Here is a 19,051-nt window from a genome sequence, read left to right as displayed (position 1 = left end):
TCTTATCACTCCATCAGCGGGGAAGATGGATGAGACGCTGAGTGATGCATATAACACGCTCCCGAAAACCACCAGCCAGATCAGGCACCAAGCACACAGACACCAACCGGTGTAACGCAGGGCCAAAGGACATGGAAGGAATCATTGCTGCAATGTGTTTATTAGATTTCAAAATCATGAACCCCAGCTGGACCCACCCTAAAATAAATAAATAAAATAAAAAATTATAGAAAATGACCCTGTTCCCTGTGATCTACTGTGTAAGATCAATATAAACTAACAGAGTGTATTAGGGGAGAGATGTGAGCAGTTTTTGCCACTTTCTGAGCTGAGACACACAAGCTAATCCTCTGAGAAAAAGAGAGAGGAAGCTAACCCTGATGCACCCAAACCCCTTTTCCAGTTTGTCATTCTGCACTTCAAAGCATACATGATGAATTCCCCCAAGGTATTATAAGAGCTCTGGCATAGCAGCCATCCTCAACCCTGTCCTCGCCTAATGCCTCATAAGCGAAGTCTGGAAACATGTCCTTTTACTATTTTGAAATTCTTTGTAGCTTTGGATCTTTAAGAGCCCCTTAGAGTTGCAAAGGAAAAGGTTATTTTACACTAAAGGAGGAGTGAATTTTTTTTTAAATCATTATACAGCAAAATAATTCCGATCAGCTCTTTTTGAAATACTGTGCATGTGCACATCTTTTGAGAGTGGTCAGAGCGATACAGGTACATGTTCTTCAAACAGATGCTGAGTGTGTACCTGAAGTATTAAGAAAATTCACAAAGAAAAGGAAGGGAACCTTTTTGAGTGATGGACACGTCATTTACTATTTCCTACCCTCAATGCAATATGTGATGCTGCGGAGCACGATGTCCCCACCTTGAGCCATCACATTGTTGGCCATTCATTAGTTTGGCCTCAGACTAGTGCACAGAAACTAAAAGAAACATTTTATGGAACAAACAAAGCACATTTCTGTAACACTTGTGTCTTCAGACTGGGAAATAAAAAGGATCGGTGGATCTGGTCCAGCTTGGTAAATATAATTTACTAACACCTACAGCTAGCTAACATCAACAACTGTAGCTAACATCATTTTCCACAAGTAAAAGAAAATCTCTGAGGTTTGACATGAAATAAAAAAAAATGATAATGTCTCATGTTTTCGTTTTTTTTTTCTTACATTCATATTTCTTATGAAAGGGTACTTTCATGCAGAACAATAAGGAGGTTAAAAGTTTTGATACGGTACTAGCAACAGTAAATGCATGAGAATACAGCTGCCAATAACATGCAAAACTCTATTTCCATCAAACACTAAAACAATATTCACTGTCAATCTCAAAATCAATGCATTTGGTCATGCTGTAATGGTTGCCAACAACCCATTGATAATCTCCCCATCATGCACATTTCACTAAATCGCAGATTTTATAGTATACAATTATTATATATTATAGTTTTACTTTCCCTCTAGCATTTGATTTTGCCCTGAGAAAAATCGATACCATAGTCATTTTACCCACTACTGCTTCGGTGATTAAACACCCCCCCACCCAGTCCCCCACAACCTAAATTTGGGGCAGCTGCCAAAATCGTTCAAAGCAGCATGTGCTGTTTTAACCACTCATGGCTAATACAGCGCATGTAGGGACTCTTTAAAACAACATGGAACATCAGGATGCAGCTTGCCTATTAAACTGAGATGTCTGATTTGGTGTCTCAGAAACACTGCAAATTACGACTTACACTCACCGGCCACTTTATTAGGCACACCTGTTCAACTGCTCGTTAACGCAAATTTCTAATCAGCCAATCACATGGCAGCAACTCAATGCATTTAGGCATGTAGACATGGTCAAGACGATCTGCTGCAGTTCAAACCGAGCATCAGAATGGGGAAGAAAGGTGATTTAAGTGACTTTGAACGTGGCATGGTTGTTGGTGCCAGACGGGTTGGTCTGAGTATTTCAGAAACTGCTGATCTACTGGGATTTTCACGCACAACCATCTCTAGGGTTTACAGAGAATGGTCCGAAAAAGAGAAAATATCCAGTGAGCGGCAGTTCTGTGGGCGAAAATGCCTTGTTGATGCCAGAGGTCAGAGGAGAATGGCCAGACTGGTTCGAGCTGATAGAAAGGCAACAGTAACTCAAATAACCACTCATTACAACCGAGGTATGCAGAAGAGCATCTCTGAACGCACAACACGTCGAACCTTGAGGCAGATGGGCTACAGCAGCAGAAGACCACACCGGGTGCCAATCCTGTCAGCTAAGAACAGGAAACTGTGGCTACAATTCGCACAGGCTCACCAAAATTGGACAATAGAAGACTGGAAAAACGTTGCCTGGTCTGATGAGTCTCGATTTCTGCTGCGACATTCGGATGGTAGGGTCAGAATTTGGCGTCAACAACATGAAAGCATGGATCCATCCTGCCTCGTATCAACGGTTCAGGCTGGTGGTGGTGGTGTAATGGTGTGGGGGATATTTTATTGGCACACTTTGGGCCCCTTAGTACCAATTGAGCATCGTGTCAACGCCACAGCCTACCTGAGTATTGTTGCTGACCATGTCCATCCCTTTATGACCACAGTGTTCCCATCTTCTGATGGCTACTTCCAGCAGGATAACGCGCCATGTCATAAAGCTCGAATCATCTCAGACTGGTTTCTTGAACATGACAATGAGTTCACTGTACTCAAATGGCCTCCACAGTCACCAGATCTCAATCCAATAGAGCACCTTTGGGATGTGGTGGACCGGGAGATTCGCATCATGGATGTGCAGCCGACAAATCTGCAGCAACTGCATGATGCTATTATGTCAATACGGACCAAACTCTCTGAGGAATGTTTCCAGTACCTTGTTGAATCTATGCCACGAATAAGGCAGTTCTGAAGGCAAAAGGGGGTCCAACCCGGTACTAGCAAGGTGTACCTAATAAAGTGGCCAGTGAGTGTATGTGCGCCGACTGGTGTGTGTCTGAGAGCAAAGCACAGAATGAGAGAGAGAGAGAGAGAGAGAGAGAGAGAGAGAGAGAGAGAGAGAGAGAGAGAGAGAGAGAGAGAGAGAGTGTGGAACGGAAGGAAGGAGTGAGTCTGCCCCCGCTCTTCTCACTCAAAGGATACTTGTGATAAGGTTTATCTCCGGTGGCTAACGACTTTGCCCGGCAGCCCTCTCCATCTCCCACTGAGTGGACCATGGTGCAGAGAGCAGTGGGCTGAGCTCCCTTGGGTGACCCCATGCATGTTGTTCATGCTACGCTGCTTTAAAACTTTATTTTCTGCGGGAAATGGCATCATCCCCTTTGGCCACATCTCTCATAATCTGGCCTCTCTTTTTCTCTCTCTCTTTCTTGCTTCTTCTTCTCTTTCCTTTACTTCATCCTTTGCTCACTGTAACTCAGACTGCCAAGGGAAGCTGCCAGATCTAAAGAAAGAGATGTTGTGGAGCTTTGGCACACAGAGGCGTGTGTCTGTCCCAGAGGCAGTGGCTGAGGCAGGGATGGAGACACTGAGAAGGATGGGGAGGGGGGCTGGGTGCTGCTGAGTTAAGCCCCTAATCACAGTCTGCTCTGCATGAAGGACTTAAAGTCACTCTATTTAATGCTACCTTCTCTTTAGTCAGAAAAAGGAGGGGCTCTTCTTAGCTTTTGGGACTTCTGAAACCCAGGCATCCATTCCTATAGTCCCTTGTGTAATGTGTAATGTACACAGATGTGTGCTCTACAAAGACAGATATATATGTATGTGTGTGTGTGTGTGTGTGTGTGTGTGTGTGTGTGTGTGTGTGTGTGTGTGTGTGTGTGTGTCAGGAACAAAGATTTTAATACATTGCAGTACAGGCCTGTTTCATGCGTCTCGCACTCATTAGCTGCTAATGTTTTATTCACAAAGAATCACACTGTTACGTTGTCCAGCGTCACGCACCTAATTTCCTACCCAATGGGGTAGGTACTTATGATGCACAGCAACCAATGGAGGGGTAGAAAACATTACAAATAATGGGAATGGAGTTTGATTTGAAAGCATTTAGGGGCCAGGGCACTGTAGTCCCATTGGTTGTAATGTTTTCTACCCTTCCATTGGTTACTGTGCATCATAAGTACCTACCCCATTGGTTGTTATAATTTGAATGTTTCCCCATCTGATTGGTCGCTGTCTAACCGAAATTAGGGGTGTGACACTGGACAATGTAAACTGTATGATTCTTTGTTGAAACACATTAGCAGCTGATGAGTGCGAGACGCACAAAACAGGCCTGTACTGCAATGTATTAAAATCTTTTTTCCTGTATCCGTGTTGATATTCCGCTCCTCATTAGTCGAGCACTCACAACACCATTGATGGTTTTGGAAAAAAACGCTATATATATTGTAGCCAATTTGGGGGGCAGTCTGGGAGATCGTCGGCACAGCCGGGACGCGCACCTATGTCTCCTACTCCGCAAGCGACAACGTTAACCAATCGACAAAAGGGTCAGACCCGTTAACCAAGGGCCAACATGTCTACTTATCCATGCACATTACTCTCTCTCTCCCTCTCTCTCTCTCTCTCTACATATATATACATCCAGTGAGCCACGTAAATTCTTTATGAGACAGTGCAAGCCTGTTTCATGCCACAGGCAATCATCAGTTGTCAATAAAGCCACTCGGGAAAGAACATACCATTTACTCCCTTGTCATGCACATCACGTGCACAACGTCCAATGGGGCAGGGAGAGGTGTGACATTCAAAAATTCACTGATTGCTTGATTGCTTATGGCATGAAACAGGCTTGTACCGTCTCATAAATAATTTACTTGACTCACTGGATTATTTTGCTCCTTATTTGTTGAGCAGTTTCCCTACCATTGAGTGTTTTTTTTGACAAAATTATATACTATATATAAAATCCATCCATCCATTATCTGAACTGCTTACCCTGCTCTCAGGGTTGCGGGGATGCTGGAGCCTATCCCAGCAGTCATTGGGCAGCAGGCAGGGAGACACCATGGATAGGCTGCCAGGCAGTCACAGGGACCTATATATATTATATAAATATATATATATGTGTGTGTGTGTGTGTGTGTGTGTGTGTGTGTGTGAGAGAGCGCAATCAACCCTACTCCTGATGTAGCAGAGTGACGTTGTTACGCTAGATTGTCGACTGAGTCTTTAATTTGATATGCATTATAAAGAATGGCAATTCTCAACTATTCTGTTCATTTACGTGGATTTAAAGCGTAGAAAATGTGATGGTAACTGCACATGTTCTAGTGTGGGCATGCATTGTTAGGGTGTCCACTAGAATGTGCTGTTGCCCACTCGTACTGAAAATAGCGTTGTTGGCGAATCAATTGCAGTCTGTGGGCACTGCATGCGGAAGGAGACCTGTATATTTACTGCGGTGTACTGTTTTCGTACAGGTATGGGGGGTTTGTTATTTTGATTTAATGTTATTTCTTTATTTTAAGGGGGAATTGCAAGCTATTTTGTACACCATTTTATATGGGTTTTGTATCATTTATGTTAACAAAAAGAACTTGTAATGAAAAAATAATTCAGTGTCACAGTGAAGTGTGTGCAGTTTTGTCACCCTTTCGCTCTGAACTTTGAAAGAGACGGCTGTGGGCACTGTATGCAGAAAGAGACCTATTCACTGCTACATATGTGCTGTTTTCATACAGGCTCCCGATGGCAATAAATACGATATCACCTACCTGGTCGTCGTAGCGTCGTCGGTCACACCAACAAACTACACAACGCAGAGAACCACACTATACTTATACACCCAGCCTTGCCACATCCACCTTGCCAGAGCATAGTGAGTCAGTCCTATGCTTCCATCCTTTAAACCTTTCATTGGTTCCTAGTCTTTTGGTCCATTTGTTCAATAAAAAAAAGTTAAAAAAAAAAGAAAGAAAAGAAATACAATGTTGTCACTGTTTTTCCCAATCAACTAGGAATGTCAATGATAAATCATTAATAGCCGTTGAGAATTTAATTGATTAAAATGTATGTTTTGTGCACCACTTGTGCAAAGCTCACATATATTAACTTTTATATCACAAGAAGACGTACTTCACCTTGGCAGTTCAGAAAAACTACTGGCACGTCAAAGGAAGAAGCGGTCCCGACCACTTAGTGTAACAGTCGAAATTGAGAAATGCACCTTCAAGACAGGGTTGCATTGTGTCGCCCAGGAGCGACGCCATTTGTTAAAAAAAAAAAGTTGCTCCTAGATGACACAGCACACCCCCGTCTCAAAGGCACACCCCACAATTTCGACTGTTACACTAAGTGGTCAGGACCGCTTCTTCAATGCAGTATATTATTTATCAAGTAATATATGTTAATTTTCTTTAATACAAACCAGTAAAATTTAAGTTTATTGTGGAGAGATTTGGAGTATTTTTCCCTTTTATATAGCACTTTCTGTTTAGTTAAAAAAAGGGGTTTGGTTTTGTATGACTTGTTAGTCTAGAAATGGCAGTAATTGTGCCCATTTGACATTGTTTTGTTTGGCGGTGCCATTGGTTGGATAAGGATGGGTGGACAAGAGCAGAGAGCATTATTTTATTATTCTGTTTGTTTAAATTGCTTATTCTTCAGGAATTAATGTTTCACATAACTAATGTGCCACTAGAATTGCTTAAATAAAACTTAAAATGAGAAAAAGATGGGCGTTTTGTATCATCAATTTTTAATGACTAATTGATTGATTGTTAAATGTGCTTAACTCTGTTAAGAAAAATGCACAAAATGTGCAACCCTACAATCAACATTAAAATAAAATGCATATACAGTGCATCCGGAAAGTATTCACACCGCTTCCCTTTCCCCACATTTTGTTATGTTACAGCCTTATTCAAAAATGGATTAAATTCCTTTTTTTTCTCTTCAATCTACACACAATACCCCATAATGACAAAGTGAAAAAGATTTTGTAGAATTTTTTTGCAAATTTATTAAAAATAAAAAATTGGAATATTGCATGTACATAAGTATTCACACTCTTTGCTATGACACTCAAAATTGAGCTCAGGTTCCTCCTGTTTCCACTGATCATCCTTGAGATGTTTCTACATCTTGATTGGAGTCCACCTCTAGTAAATTCAATTGATTGGACATGATTTGGAAAGGCACACACCTGTCTATATAAGGTCCTACTGTTGACAGTGCATGTCAGAGTAGAAACCAAGCCATGAAGTCAAAGGAATTGTCTGTGGACCTCTGAGACAAGATTGTATCGAGGCACAGATCTGGGGAAGGGGACGAAAAAATGTCTACAGCTTTGAAGGTCCCAAAGAGCACAGTGGTCTCCATCATTCGTAAATACTAGAAGAAGTTTGGATCCACCAGGACTCTTCCTAGAGCTGGCCGCCCAGCCAAACTGAACAATCGGGGGAGAAGGGCCTTGGTCAGGGAGGTGACCAAGAACCCAATGGCCACTCTGACAGAGCTCAAGCATTCCTCTGTGGAGATGGGAGAAACTTCCAGAAGGACAACCATCTCTGCAGCACTCCACCAATCAGGCCTTTATGGTAAAGTAGCCAGACGGAAGCCTCTGCTCAGTAAAAGGCACATGACAGCCCGCTTGGAGTTTGCTAGAAAGCACCTAAAGGACTCTCAGACCCTGAGAAACAAGATTCTCTGGTCTGATGAAACCAAGATTGAACTCGTTGGCCTGAATGCCAAACGTCACGTCTGGAGGAAACCAGGCACCTCTCATCACCTTGCTAATACCATCCCTACAGTGAAGCATGGTGGTGGCAGCATCATGCTATGGGGATGTTTTTCCGTGGCAGGAACTGGGAGACTAGTCAGGATCGAGGGAAAGATGAATGGAGCAAAGTACAGAGAGGTCCTTGATGAAAACCTGCTCCAGAGCGCTCAGGACCTTGGACTGGGGCAAAGGTTTACCTTTCAACACGACAACGACCCTAAGCACACAGCCAAGACAACGAAAGAGTGGCTTCGGGACAAGTCTGTGAATGTCCCTGAGTGGCCCAGCCAGAGCCCAGACTTGAACCCCATTGCAGATCTCTGGAAAGACCTGAAAATAGCTGTGCAGCAACGCTCCCCATCCAACCTTACAGAGCTCGAGAGGATCTGCAGAGAAGAATAGGAGAAATACCCCAAATATAGGTGTGCCAAGCTTGTAGCTTTGTACCCAAGAAGACTTGAGGCTGTAATCGCTGCCAAGGGTGCCTCAACCAAGTATTGAGTAAATGGTGTGAATACTTATGTACATGCAATATTTCCGTTTTTTATTTTCAATAAATTTGCAAAAATTTCTACAAAACCTTTTTTGCTTTGTCATCATGGGGTATTGTATGTAGATTGATGAGGAAAAAAAAGGCATTTAATCCATTTTGGAATAAGGCTGTAACATAACAAAATGTGGGGAAAGTGAAGAGGTGTGAATACTTTCCGGACGCACTGTATATATATATAAAGAGAGAGAGAGAACAAGAGAGAGAGAGAGACCTCCTCCAAATACCCACAACAGCCTCAATGGCATTGCCAAACCTGGTTATTTTCTGGAGTTTCTGGTGTCTACTGTGAAACCAAAAATCTTCTCATCGACACAGACTCACATCTGTTGGCGAAAACAGGCCTGTGAGACAATTCCATGGTAAACCACACAAGTGACATAACTGCTGTGCCGGTCACTGGTGTGCTCAGGTGCCTTATTTGTTTCCTCTAGAAGTGGGGAATGTGAGTAAATCCTCCAAGACAGCGAGGTCCCGCCGGCTCAACATATATTAATTAACTTGGCTCAGTTTCCCGCCAGGTGTAAGAGACTTGAGACTTGAATGTGCCAGAAGGTTTGTGAGATCCTCTGAGAAATCCCTCTGCACACAGTACAGCAATGTCAAAGGTACGTTACTCCAGTCTTCCAGCTGTTGTTTCACCTCACCCTCCTTTCTGGTCAACATGGCTAGCAGATTATGGGTTAGTGTCTAGGTCTTAATCTAATGTCGGATATTGATTTATGCTTGGGATCCCACAGCCATTAAGATAATCACATGATCACTTTATAAAATCCTCCCCCGATAGCCATGGTAATTCTGCTCCCCACCACCACCCACCCACCTTGCTCACTCAGACCCATAACCACATTACAGCCCAAATGTGGCTGGAAATATCATCTTTCAGCCTCTGCAAATTGATTTCATACCATTTCCACCGACACCCAAAACCCTTTTAGGTTTTGTCTCACCTGTGCTGGCCATTTGATCTATGAGAGGCTCTTAACGTCTTAACAGACTATCGATCGTCAGTTCTTCAGCCATCATCACGAGGTCAGGTTCCTGTGTCACCGTGCATTCCCATAGTCTAGAAGCATTTTCACACAGAGATCCCGCAATACTGCCATGATGAAGACTTGTCTTCATGCCGACTTTGCTTTTTTTGCTTTTTGTTTTTCACACTGAGCCAAAGAAAGGAGGCATAATCGCACCCCAGTGTGTGATTTTTACATAGCATGCTGGCATTCCAGAAGCAGAGGCAGCGTGTCTTTGAGTGAGCTCACCCTTTTGATGTTTTTTTAGGATTTTAATTGTTGTATGGTATGTTTAATTAATTTAGTAGTAGTAGGGCATCCCGGTGGTGTGGCAGTCTATTCCGTTGCCTACTAACATGGGGATCACCAGTTCAAATCCCTGTGTTACCTCCGGCTTGGTTGGGCGTCCCTACAGACATAATTGGCCATGTCTACAGGTGGGAAAGTGGATGTGGGTATGTGTCCTGGTTGCTGCACTAGCGCCTCCTCTGGTCAGTTGGGGCGCTTGTTCAGGGGGGAGGGGGATCTGGGGGGAATAACATGATCCTCCCATGCACTATGTCCCCCTGGTGAAACTCTTCACTGTCAGGTGAAAAGAAGTGGCTGGCAATTCCACATGTATTGGAGGAGGCATGTGGTAGCCTGCAGCCCTCCCCTGATCGGCAGAGGGGGTGGAGCAGTGACTGAGACGGCTCAGAAGAGTGGGTTATTGGCCGAACACAATTGGGGTGAAAAAGGGAGAAAAAAATCCCAAAAAAAAAGAAAAAAAAATAGTAGTTGTAGTAGTATGGTATGTTTGGTATGTTTAATATGCATTGGGTGCATGCTTCACTGATTCAGTTTCTGCATTTTACTCATGCCTATATTCTTAGCTATGTTACCCATATTTATGCCTATGTTATATTTTGTCTTTTAATGTAAAGCATATTGAGCTTACTTGTAATGAAATGTGCCATATAAAATAAAATTGCTATTGCCATTTGAGTCAGTGTATTTTTAGCTGGTAGAGCAGAGCAAGTGCACTTTGATTGCTTTCAATGGGAAATGACTGTGGTTAATGGCGGTATGATCTCTATCAACACGATCTTCATTAAAATGAAGATTCTGTCATCACTATGCACTGACGGGCTTAAGAGGAGGCTCCTGCTTTTGTGAAATTAAAATTGCTCTGACAGTTTAAGGTTGAGAGTGAGAGGCATTGCCCTACCTTTGTATAGCCACACAGGGCCTGGAAGAAAAACTGGACAAACATCACTGAATTTACCAATAAAAGACAAAAAAATAAATAAAAATAAGGTCTGGAGAACTGGTTAAAAGTTCACATGGTGATATCAGTTGAAAATGTTGTCCATCACCTTTGTTTTTATGTTACCCGGGTGATTTTTTTTCTAAGACAGCAGTTGTTCATTGGAATGAAATTACAGTGGCTACGAAGCTTATGAACAATAGCAAAATTGCCTCGAGCAGCAAGCAACAGGAAGCTGAGAAATGTACATGTTGTGCTCATACCAAAACAGACTCCACTCTTACATGGCAAAATAAACTAGATACAGTTTGAACCCACGGAATTTGATTGACTGCATTTTACTTAATAAATGGGAATATACATTCGACTGTTGCTGAAGTCTGGAACTCATATGCTGACTGTTCAACTTGCTTAGTATAGATCCAAACACCTCATAAATGACATACAGTCCAAGAGTGGGCAGAAGCTCCAGTGTCTCTTTTTTTATTGGAAATGTGTGAAAGCAGTAGGCTTTATAGCAAACACCACTTCTTCCTCGTAAATCACGTGTTAAGGAAGAATAAAACTTTCATCGCACAGAAACATCGGTACAAATGTAGTTAACATGTTTCCTGTCTTTCATCTAATAAGTGTGTTTGTTTTCTTGTCCCGCTACTATCAAATTTGGAGGGTAAAAAAAGAAAGAAAAAAAGAGTCACTGAAAGAGAGCATCATCCTTCATCCATGTTAGGGTTAGTCTATCATTTACAACCGATTGAATATTGATGGAACTTCGGGGAATGAGGCATCTCATTGCTTAAATTAACACCAAAGAGTCTGAGCTGGGCAACACATCTTTCATTTGGATAGCTGTTTCTCACACTCAATATCTTGGACACCACAGGTCAAATTTTTCAAAAATGTAGGGTCATGAGGCATCTCACCAGCACCTTTAGGCTTATGAAAATATGAGTGTTGGAGGGTGGGGAGTGATGGTGGTGGGGTTGCTCCATTGCTCAGTCGTTTCCTTATATATCCAAAATTGCAAATACGAATGGTATGAATTTTATTGCACACATTCAGCTAGCCTTGCTCTGTGACTTTGAATCCAGACCCATAATATATATGCCAGATTTTGTGGATTTTACTAGATTCCATTATTGTGAACCTTTGAAAACAGTTATATGCCCAAGGCTTTCTTAATTTGCTCCACTGATTGGTTAGAAGGAAAGTGCATTATTTGCAGGGGAGAGCATGCTGTTGTCTTGTTTTTATCTTATTTGTTAAACTTGAAAAAAATCTGACTTGGCTGAAGGTAGCTTGACCTGAACTGACCCTGATATGACTTTGGTTGAATTGGAGTGATCCTGTTGTGCAGCTAAAGACTCACCTTTCTGTCTGGTGATTTGGTGGCAAAGACAGGCATGCGACATGCCAGCAGCGGACACCAAAATGGAGCCATAGACTTCCCTTCGTCCTCCCCACAGAACCAGCCTGGTGTATTTTCCTCTCCTGAAATGGGTAGAAAGAGCATGGTATTGTTTTGTTGTTTTTTGATTTGTTGTACCTGGGAGCCATCAACAACTTTTGTTGACAGCATGCATTCTACACCCACAGTTGAGGCAAGCTGTGAAGTCTCCTACAAGCTGTTATAAGACTGCATTAAATAATCAGGGAGACATTTCACTACCCCCAGGTACGAGATATGAATACTGTTATCAGCATGTGTGTTATAATCAGCCAGAGGCTTACTCTGGTGGGAGGCGAGGCCGAGTACCGCCAACACAAGGCCTCAACAATGATTAAACCTGTGCTTAATCAACAGTAAGAATCAGTCTCAGCAGGGAAAAAAATTGCTACCACTGGATTTGGGCTATAATAAAGAATAGACTTGGCTAGCACAAGCACCATCTCAGTACTCATTGTTCTAAGCTCTGTACCAGGTGCACCCCTGACTAGGCACCATGAAAATCTGCCAAAACACTCCCATTAAGCAATTTTGTAACTGCCATTTGCAACTTACGGAAACTAAATTGTACACGCAATCAAACAGCTTGTTATAATTTACTCCCTGGGTCTTGTGAATGCATCACATTTAAAAGAAAGCCACTCATGTATGTGTAATTTGTTTCCAAAGCAATTCTTTCACAGATGTAAAAGAACTACTTAGTTTGAAAAGTGCAAATTCAGGTTGTAGGCAAAAAGTGTTATTTGCCATTATTTGTGGCAAGCAGGTATGTAGCACACTTAAGGCCCAATTAGATGAGCCTGCACTTAACTACAAGGCAAATACTTTTAAAATTGTTGTTATTTGGTTGATTTGGCCACATACTGCAGAAACATTTTGCAGGGTATTTGGTCAGAAGAAGTTTCACTATCAAAGCAATTGCTCTGAGCTGCTGAGCCAATGATCCAGCCTGCACCTATACTTCTGTCTTGATAAGCCAAAGAACAAAATTATATGTGCTTCTATTGAATAAAGCACACATTGCTCAAAACATTAAGTGAAGGCCACCAGAACCCTGAATGACAACCAAGGCCTTCACAAGGCCACTAGAAAACATGTCCTATTTTGTATACTTTGGAAACCTTTTTTAAACCCCTGAGAAAATACTTGTCTTGAGATTCCCAGCATTTCAGTATGGGACAGCTACTGAGGCTCTTGCTCTGATATTGCCTTACACTGTTGTCCAAACTCTTCGGTATCACCAAATAGCCCTTGCTGAGCACAGCACAAGTACAATCCATCAATAATAAGCAGTTTGTCTCTTGCAAAAGACCATGACTAAAGCAAGCTTCTTATCTGCAGGGTTACCTTGAAGGGTTGGGTAAATAATCATCAGAATCAGAAATTCTTTTATTGCCATGTGCATTAGATGCACTGGGAATTTAGCTTGGCGTTGTTGGTACAGAGAATAAAATAAGATAAAATAAAAATGAAGAAAAATTAGTATGTGAAAAAATATACATTTGGTTTGATTTATTTTATTTTGAACATGTAAAAAAATAAAAAAACTCATTTCAGCCACTTGTATGAATGAATGAATGAATGAATGAAAAAAATAAAAAAACAAAACAGATAAAAACAAAACAATAATATAATGAAATGAACAATAAACCTACACAACAAACTCAATAAACAAATTCTCATAAACAACACAACTTAAATATTACATGTTCAAAACACGGTCGCCTCACAGCAAGAAGGTTCTGGGTTCGAGCCTCGGGGTAGGTAGTCAAACCTTGGGATCATCCCGGGTCATCCTCTGTGTGGAGTTTGCATGTTCTCCCCGTGTCTGCATTGGTTTCCTCCGGAGGCTCCGGTTTCCTCCCACAGTCCAAAGACATGTTGGTCAGGTGAATCGGCCATACTAAATTGTCCCGAGGTATGTGTGTGTGTGTGTGTCGGCCCTGTGTGATGGTCTGGTGGCCTGTCCAGGGTGTCCCCCCACCTGCCGCCCAATGACTGCTGGGATAGGCTCCAGCATCCCCAGGACCCTGAGAGCAGGAAAAACGGTTTGGATAATGGATGGATGTTCAAAAAGGAGTAGAAGGAAGTATACAGTAATGTATTCCTACCCTTCCTCGACTATTCATCAATTAACTCATAATCTTTATCTTATATATCTGTGAATGTTCTCATTCATCCAGGTCATGGTTATCCAAAGGAGTTGAATCAAGTGCAACTGGACTTGGTATATATCCGTGAAGACGTTTCGCCTCTCATCCAGGAAGCCCCTTGGATGAGAGGCGAAACGTCTTCACGGATATATACCAACTCCAGTTGCACTTGATTCAACTCCTTTGGATATTTATCTTATATACAATTTTTAAACAAGAGCCTGGAGAGGTGGAGGTATGCACTGGAGAGAAGAGGAATGAAAGTCAGTAGGAGCAAGACGGAATACCTATGCGTGAATGAGAGGGAGGACAGTGGCATGGTCAGGATGCAAGGAGTGGAGGTGACAAAGGCATTTGAGTTTAAATACTTGGGGTCAACTGTCCAAAGTAACGGGGAGTGCAGTAGAGAGGTGAAGAAGAGAGTGCAGGCAGGGTGGAGTGGGTGGAGAAGTGTGTCAGGAGTGATTTGCGACAGAAGGGTACCAGCAAGAGTTAAAGGGAACGTTTACAAGATGGTTGTGAGACCAGCTATGTTATATGGTTTGGAGACAGTGGCACTGACGAAAAGACAGGAGGTGAAGCTGGAGGTGGCAGAGTTGAAGATGCTAAGATTTTCACTGGGAGTAACGAAGAAGGACAGGATTTGGAACGATTATATTAGAGGGACCGCTCAGGTTGGACGGTTTGGAGACAAAGCAAGAGAGGCAAGACTGAGATGGCTTGGACATGTGCGGAGGAGAGATCCTGGTTATATTGGGAGAAGGATGCTGAATATGGAGCTGCCAGGGAAGAGGAGAAGAGGAAGGCCAAAGAGGAGGTTTATGGATGTGGTGAGGGAAGACATGCAGGTGGCTGGTATGACAGAGGAAGACGCAGAAGACAGGAAGAAATAGAAATGGATGATCCGCTGTGGCGACCCCTAACGGGAGCAGCCGAAAGTAGTAGTAGAGATACAATTTTTAAACAATTATTCCAATTCTATGTACAATCCAAATATCATCCAGTGTCAATAATATAAAACTTAAATAGTTATCACAGCCCTTCCTCATCTTTATCTCTTAAAAATATTTTTGTACATAATTTTGAACTGAATAATGTTTGTACATTGCTTAAGTTCCACATCTAAACTCTTCCACTAATTCACCCGAACAACTGAAATACACATAGTTGTACAAACACAGTGTTTCTTAAACTTTCCTCTCAAATTATAACCCCCCTCTCTGTCGAAGAACGGTTTTGTATATTACCCGGTAGCAAATTATTTCTTGCTTTATACATTATTTGAGCTGTGTTAAATTCTATGAGATCCATTAACTTCAAGGCATGTGACTTTAAAAACAGTGTGTTAGTGTCTTCGCGAAATCCTACATTGTTAATTATAATTTTGAATCTTTTTGCAGTATGCATAATGGATGTAGGTTGCTTTTGTAGGTGTTACCCCATACCACCACACAGCAATTCAGATATGGAAATGCAAGTGAACGATATAGTGTGTACAATGCTTTATGACCCAGAAATTCCCTTGTTTTTCCCTGGACTGCAATGCTTCTTGCCAGCTTTGTTCACACATATTTTATATGAGGTTTCAAGCAGATGTTGACATTGTTCATCATCATTTGTACTTGAGTGTTTATTTTACAATTTCCAAACAACATAATCTTTGTTTTGTACACATTTAATGATAGTTTATGTCAAACCACCTTTATAATTTTTTTTTCATTTCTGTTATGATCACCTCCAAAAGCTGCCGTAAATTCTCCCGAGACTTTATAATTTTTTTTTTCATTTCTGTTATGATCACTTCCAAAAGCTGCCGTAAATTCTCCCGAGAACAGAAAATATTGGTGTCATCTGCAAATAGAACAATTTTTAATATTTTTGATACTCTGTATATAACATTTATGCACGGAATAAACAATTCTACGTCTAATACTGACCCCTGAGGGACTCCACAATTAATCAACTTGCATGTTGATTTATGTTCAGCCATCGTCACAACTTGTTGCCTGTTTCTTAAATAGCTTCTAAACCAATTTAGCATAACTCCTCTGATACCATACCTTTCCAATTTATCAAGTAATATATCATGATCGATGGTATCAAAAGCTTTTTTTAGATCTATAAATAGTCCTACTGCATACTTTTTTGGCTATGCAATTAGTAAGTTGTTCTAATATTTCAATTAGTGGCATTGATGTTGATCTTTTTGTCCTGAATCCACAATGGCTGTCAGTCAGCAATTTGTGCTTCTCAATTAATTTGTCTAATCTGTCAGTAGAGTTTTTCCAATATCTTGGAGAATTGGGAAAGTAAAGAAACAGGCCTGCAATTTGTAAAGTGGTGTCTAGCCCCAGTTTTATATAATGGTATAACTTTTGCGATTTTCATTTTGTATGGAAATTTGCCAGTTTTAAATTACAAGTTACAGATGTGAGTTATTGGTTTTGCAATACCATTGATGACTTTTTTGACTATACATAGTCAAAAAAGTCATATCAATTTCATTCAAGTCAGTAGAAGTTTCGTTCTTACATTTGCTTACAATAGCCATGATTTCCTTTTCTTCTACTGCTCTAAGAAATGTTTAACTCAGATTTCCAGCACTATAATCATCATTACGCCCTTCTTTTGTTGTTTCTGGGTCACCCATTTTGGCCCCACACGTACAAAGAATTTATTAACACTACTAACCACATCATCCACATTATTTATGGTCTTACTGGTATCAATACAATACTAAGGGTAACTTGAGTTTCTATATCCATTTCGATTAATGCTGTTTAATACACTCCATATACCTTTAATGCTGTTTTCATTATTATCTAATATTTTATTATAGTATTCCTTCTCACATCTACTACTACTACTTTCCGCTGCTCCCATTAGGGGTTGCCAAAGTGCCACACCCCCTCCATTCTTGTGTTTCCTGTTTGTATAAGTACACTCGTATCCATCCATCCATCCATTATCCAAGCCGCTTATCCGAATTTGGGTCTCAGGATGCTGAAGCCTATCCCAACCGCCGTCTCCCCGCCTACACTCATATCCGTTCAACTTTAAGCCCCTTCTCAGGGCTGAGCAAAGTCTCTGATATAGCTATTATTATAATGAATGTTTTCTTGAATTGGCTTAAACGTTCTTTGATGTTTTGGAAGTTTGGCATATAGGCTACTGCTGTTAAAGTGGATAATTGATATTTTATGATCAAACAACTTTCATGTTAAACTGGTCATCTGTGTAATAGCAGCAACTATTGTTGATATTATTTAAGAAATTATTTTCTGGGTCAATATCATTTTCCATATCTTGTGATTAATGCATAGTATATTCAAAAGCTTTCAATCCCAATTTATCGTATTCTATCTTTGTTGTTTGCTGTTCATAATTATCTCCAGATGGAGGTTAATGACTTCTTTCAGAACTTCTCTGGCCATAATAAAGAGATTCTGCGCCTCATTAGTTGAGTATTTAAAAAAAAACGCTATATATTATATACAGTGCATCCGGAAAGTATTCACACCCCTTAACTTTCCCCACATTTTTTTATGTTACAGCCTTATTCCAAAATTGATTAAATTCCTTTTTTTCTCATCAATCTTCACACAATACCCCATAATGACGAAGCGAAAAAGGTTTTGTAGAAATTTTTGCAAATTTATTGAAAATAAAAAACTGAAATATTGCATGTACATAAGTATTCACACCATTTACTCAGTACTTGGTTGAGGCACCCTTGGCAGCGATTACAGCCTCAAGTCTTCTTGGGTATGAAGCTACAAGCTTGGCACACCTATATTTGGGGTATTTCTCCCATTCTTCTCCGCAGATCCTCTCGAGCTCTGTAAAGTTAGATGGGGAGCGTCACTGCACAGCTATTTTCAGGTCTTTCCAGAGATGTTCAATGGGGTTCAAGTCTGGGCTCTGGCTGGGCCACTCAAGGACATTCACAGACTTGTCCCGAAGCCACTCTTTCGTTGTCTTGGCTGTGTGCTTAGGGTTGTTGTCGTGTTGAAAGGTAAACCTTCACCCCAGTCTGAGGTCCTGAGCGCTCTGGAGCAGGTTTTCATCAAGGACCTCTCTGTACTTTGCTCCATTCATCTTTCCCTCGATCCTGACTAGTCTCCCAGTTCCTGCCGCTGAAAAACATGCCCACAGCATGATGCTGCCACCACCATGCTTCACTGTAGGGATGGTATTAGCAAGGTGATGAGAGGTGCCTGGTTTCCTCTAGACGTGACGTTTGGCATTCAGGCCAACGAGTTCAATCTTGGTTTCATCAGACCAGAATCTTGTTTCTCAGGGTCTGAGAGTCCTTTAGGTGCTTTCTGGCAAACTCCAAGCGGGCTGTCATGTGCCTTTTACTGAGCAGAGGCTTCCGTCTGGCCACTCTACCATAAAAGCCTAATTGGTGGAGTGCTGCAGAGATGGTTGTCCTTCTGGAAGTTTCTCCCATCTCCACAGAGGAATGCTGGTGCTCTGTCAGAGTGACCTTCGGGTTCTTGGTCACCTCCCTGACCAAGGCCCTTCTCCCCCGATTGCTTTTTTTGTACCCTTCCCCAGATCTGTGCCTCGATACAATCCTGTCTCGGGGGTCCACAGACAATTCCTTTGACTTCATGGCTTGGTTTCTGCTCTGACATGCACTGTCAACATTGGGACCTTATATAGACAGGTGTATGCCTTTCCAAATCATGTCCAATCAATTGAATTTATTAGAGGTGGACTCCAATCAAGATGTAGAAACATCTCAAGGATGATCAGTGGAAACAGGATGAACCTGAGCTCAATTTTGAGTGTCATAGCAAAGGGTGTGAATACTTATGTACATGCAATATTCCATTTTTTTATTTTTAATATATTTGCAAAAATTTCTACAAAACCTTTTTCACTTTGTCATTATGGGATATTGTGTGTAGATTGAAGAGAAAA

The 19,051-nt window shown here is 41.4% G+C and overlaps 1 protein-coding gene across 1 annotated transcript in view; it reads right to left on the bottom strand.

The window, feature by feature from the left end:
* arhgef10la (Rho guanine nucleotide exchange factor (GEF) 10-like a) overlaps positions 1-19,051 on the bottom strand; it is a 179,067-nt gene that overhangs the window by 48,587 nt on the left and 111,429 nt on the right. The window contains exon 20 of the mRNA XM_056273390.1: positions 11,892-12,013. Coding sequence (XP_056129365.1) covers positions 11,892-12,013 — 122 coding nt within the window. The remainder of the gene's footprint in view (positions 1-11,891; positions 12,014-19,051) is intronic.

Source organism: Lampris incognitus, chromosome 2, assembly GCF_029633865.1.
Source record: "Lampris incognitus isolate fLamInc1 chromosome 2, fLamInc1.hap2, whole genome shotgun sequence".
Lineage (NCBI taxonomy): Eukaryota > Metazoa > Chordata > Actinopteri > Lampriformes > Lampridae > Lampris > Lampris incognitus.
The sequence above is the reverse complement of the archived record's forward strand: the minus strand, read 5'-3'. Positions and strand labels throughout refer to the sequence as shown.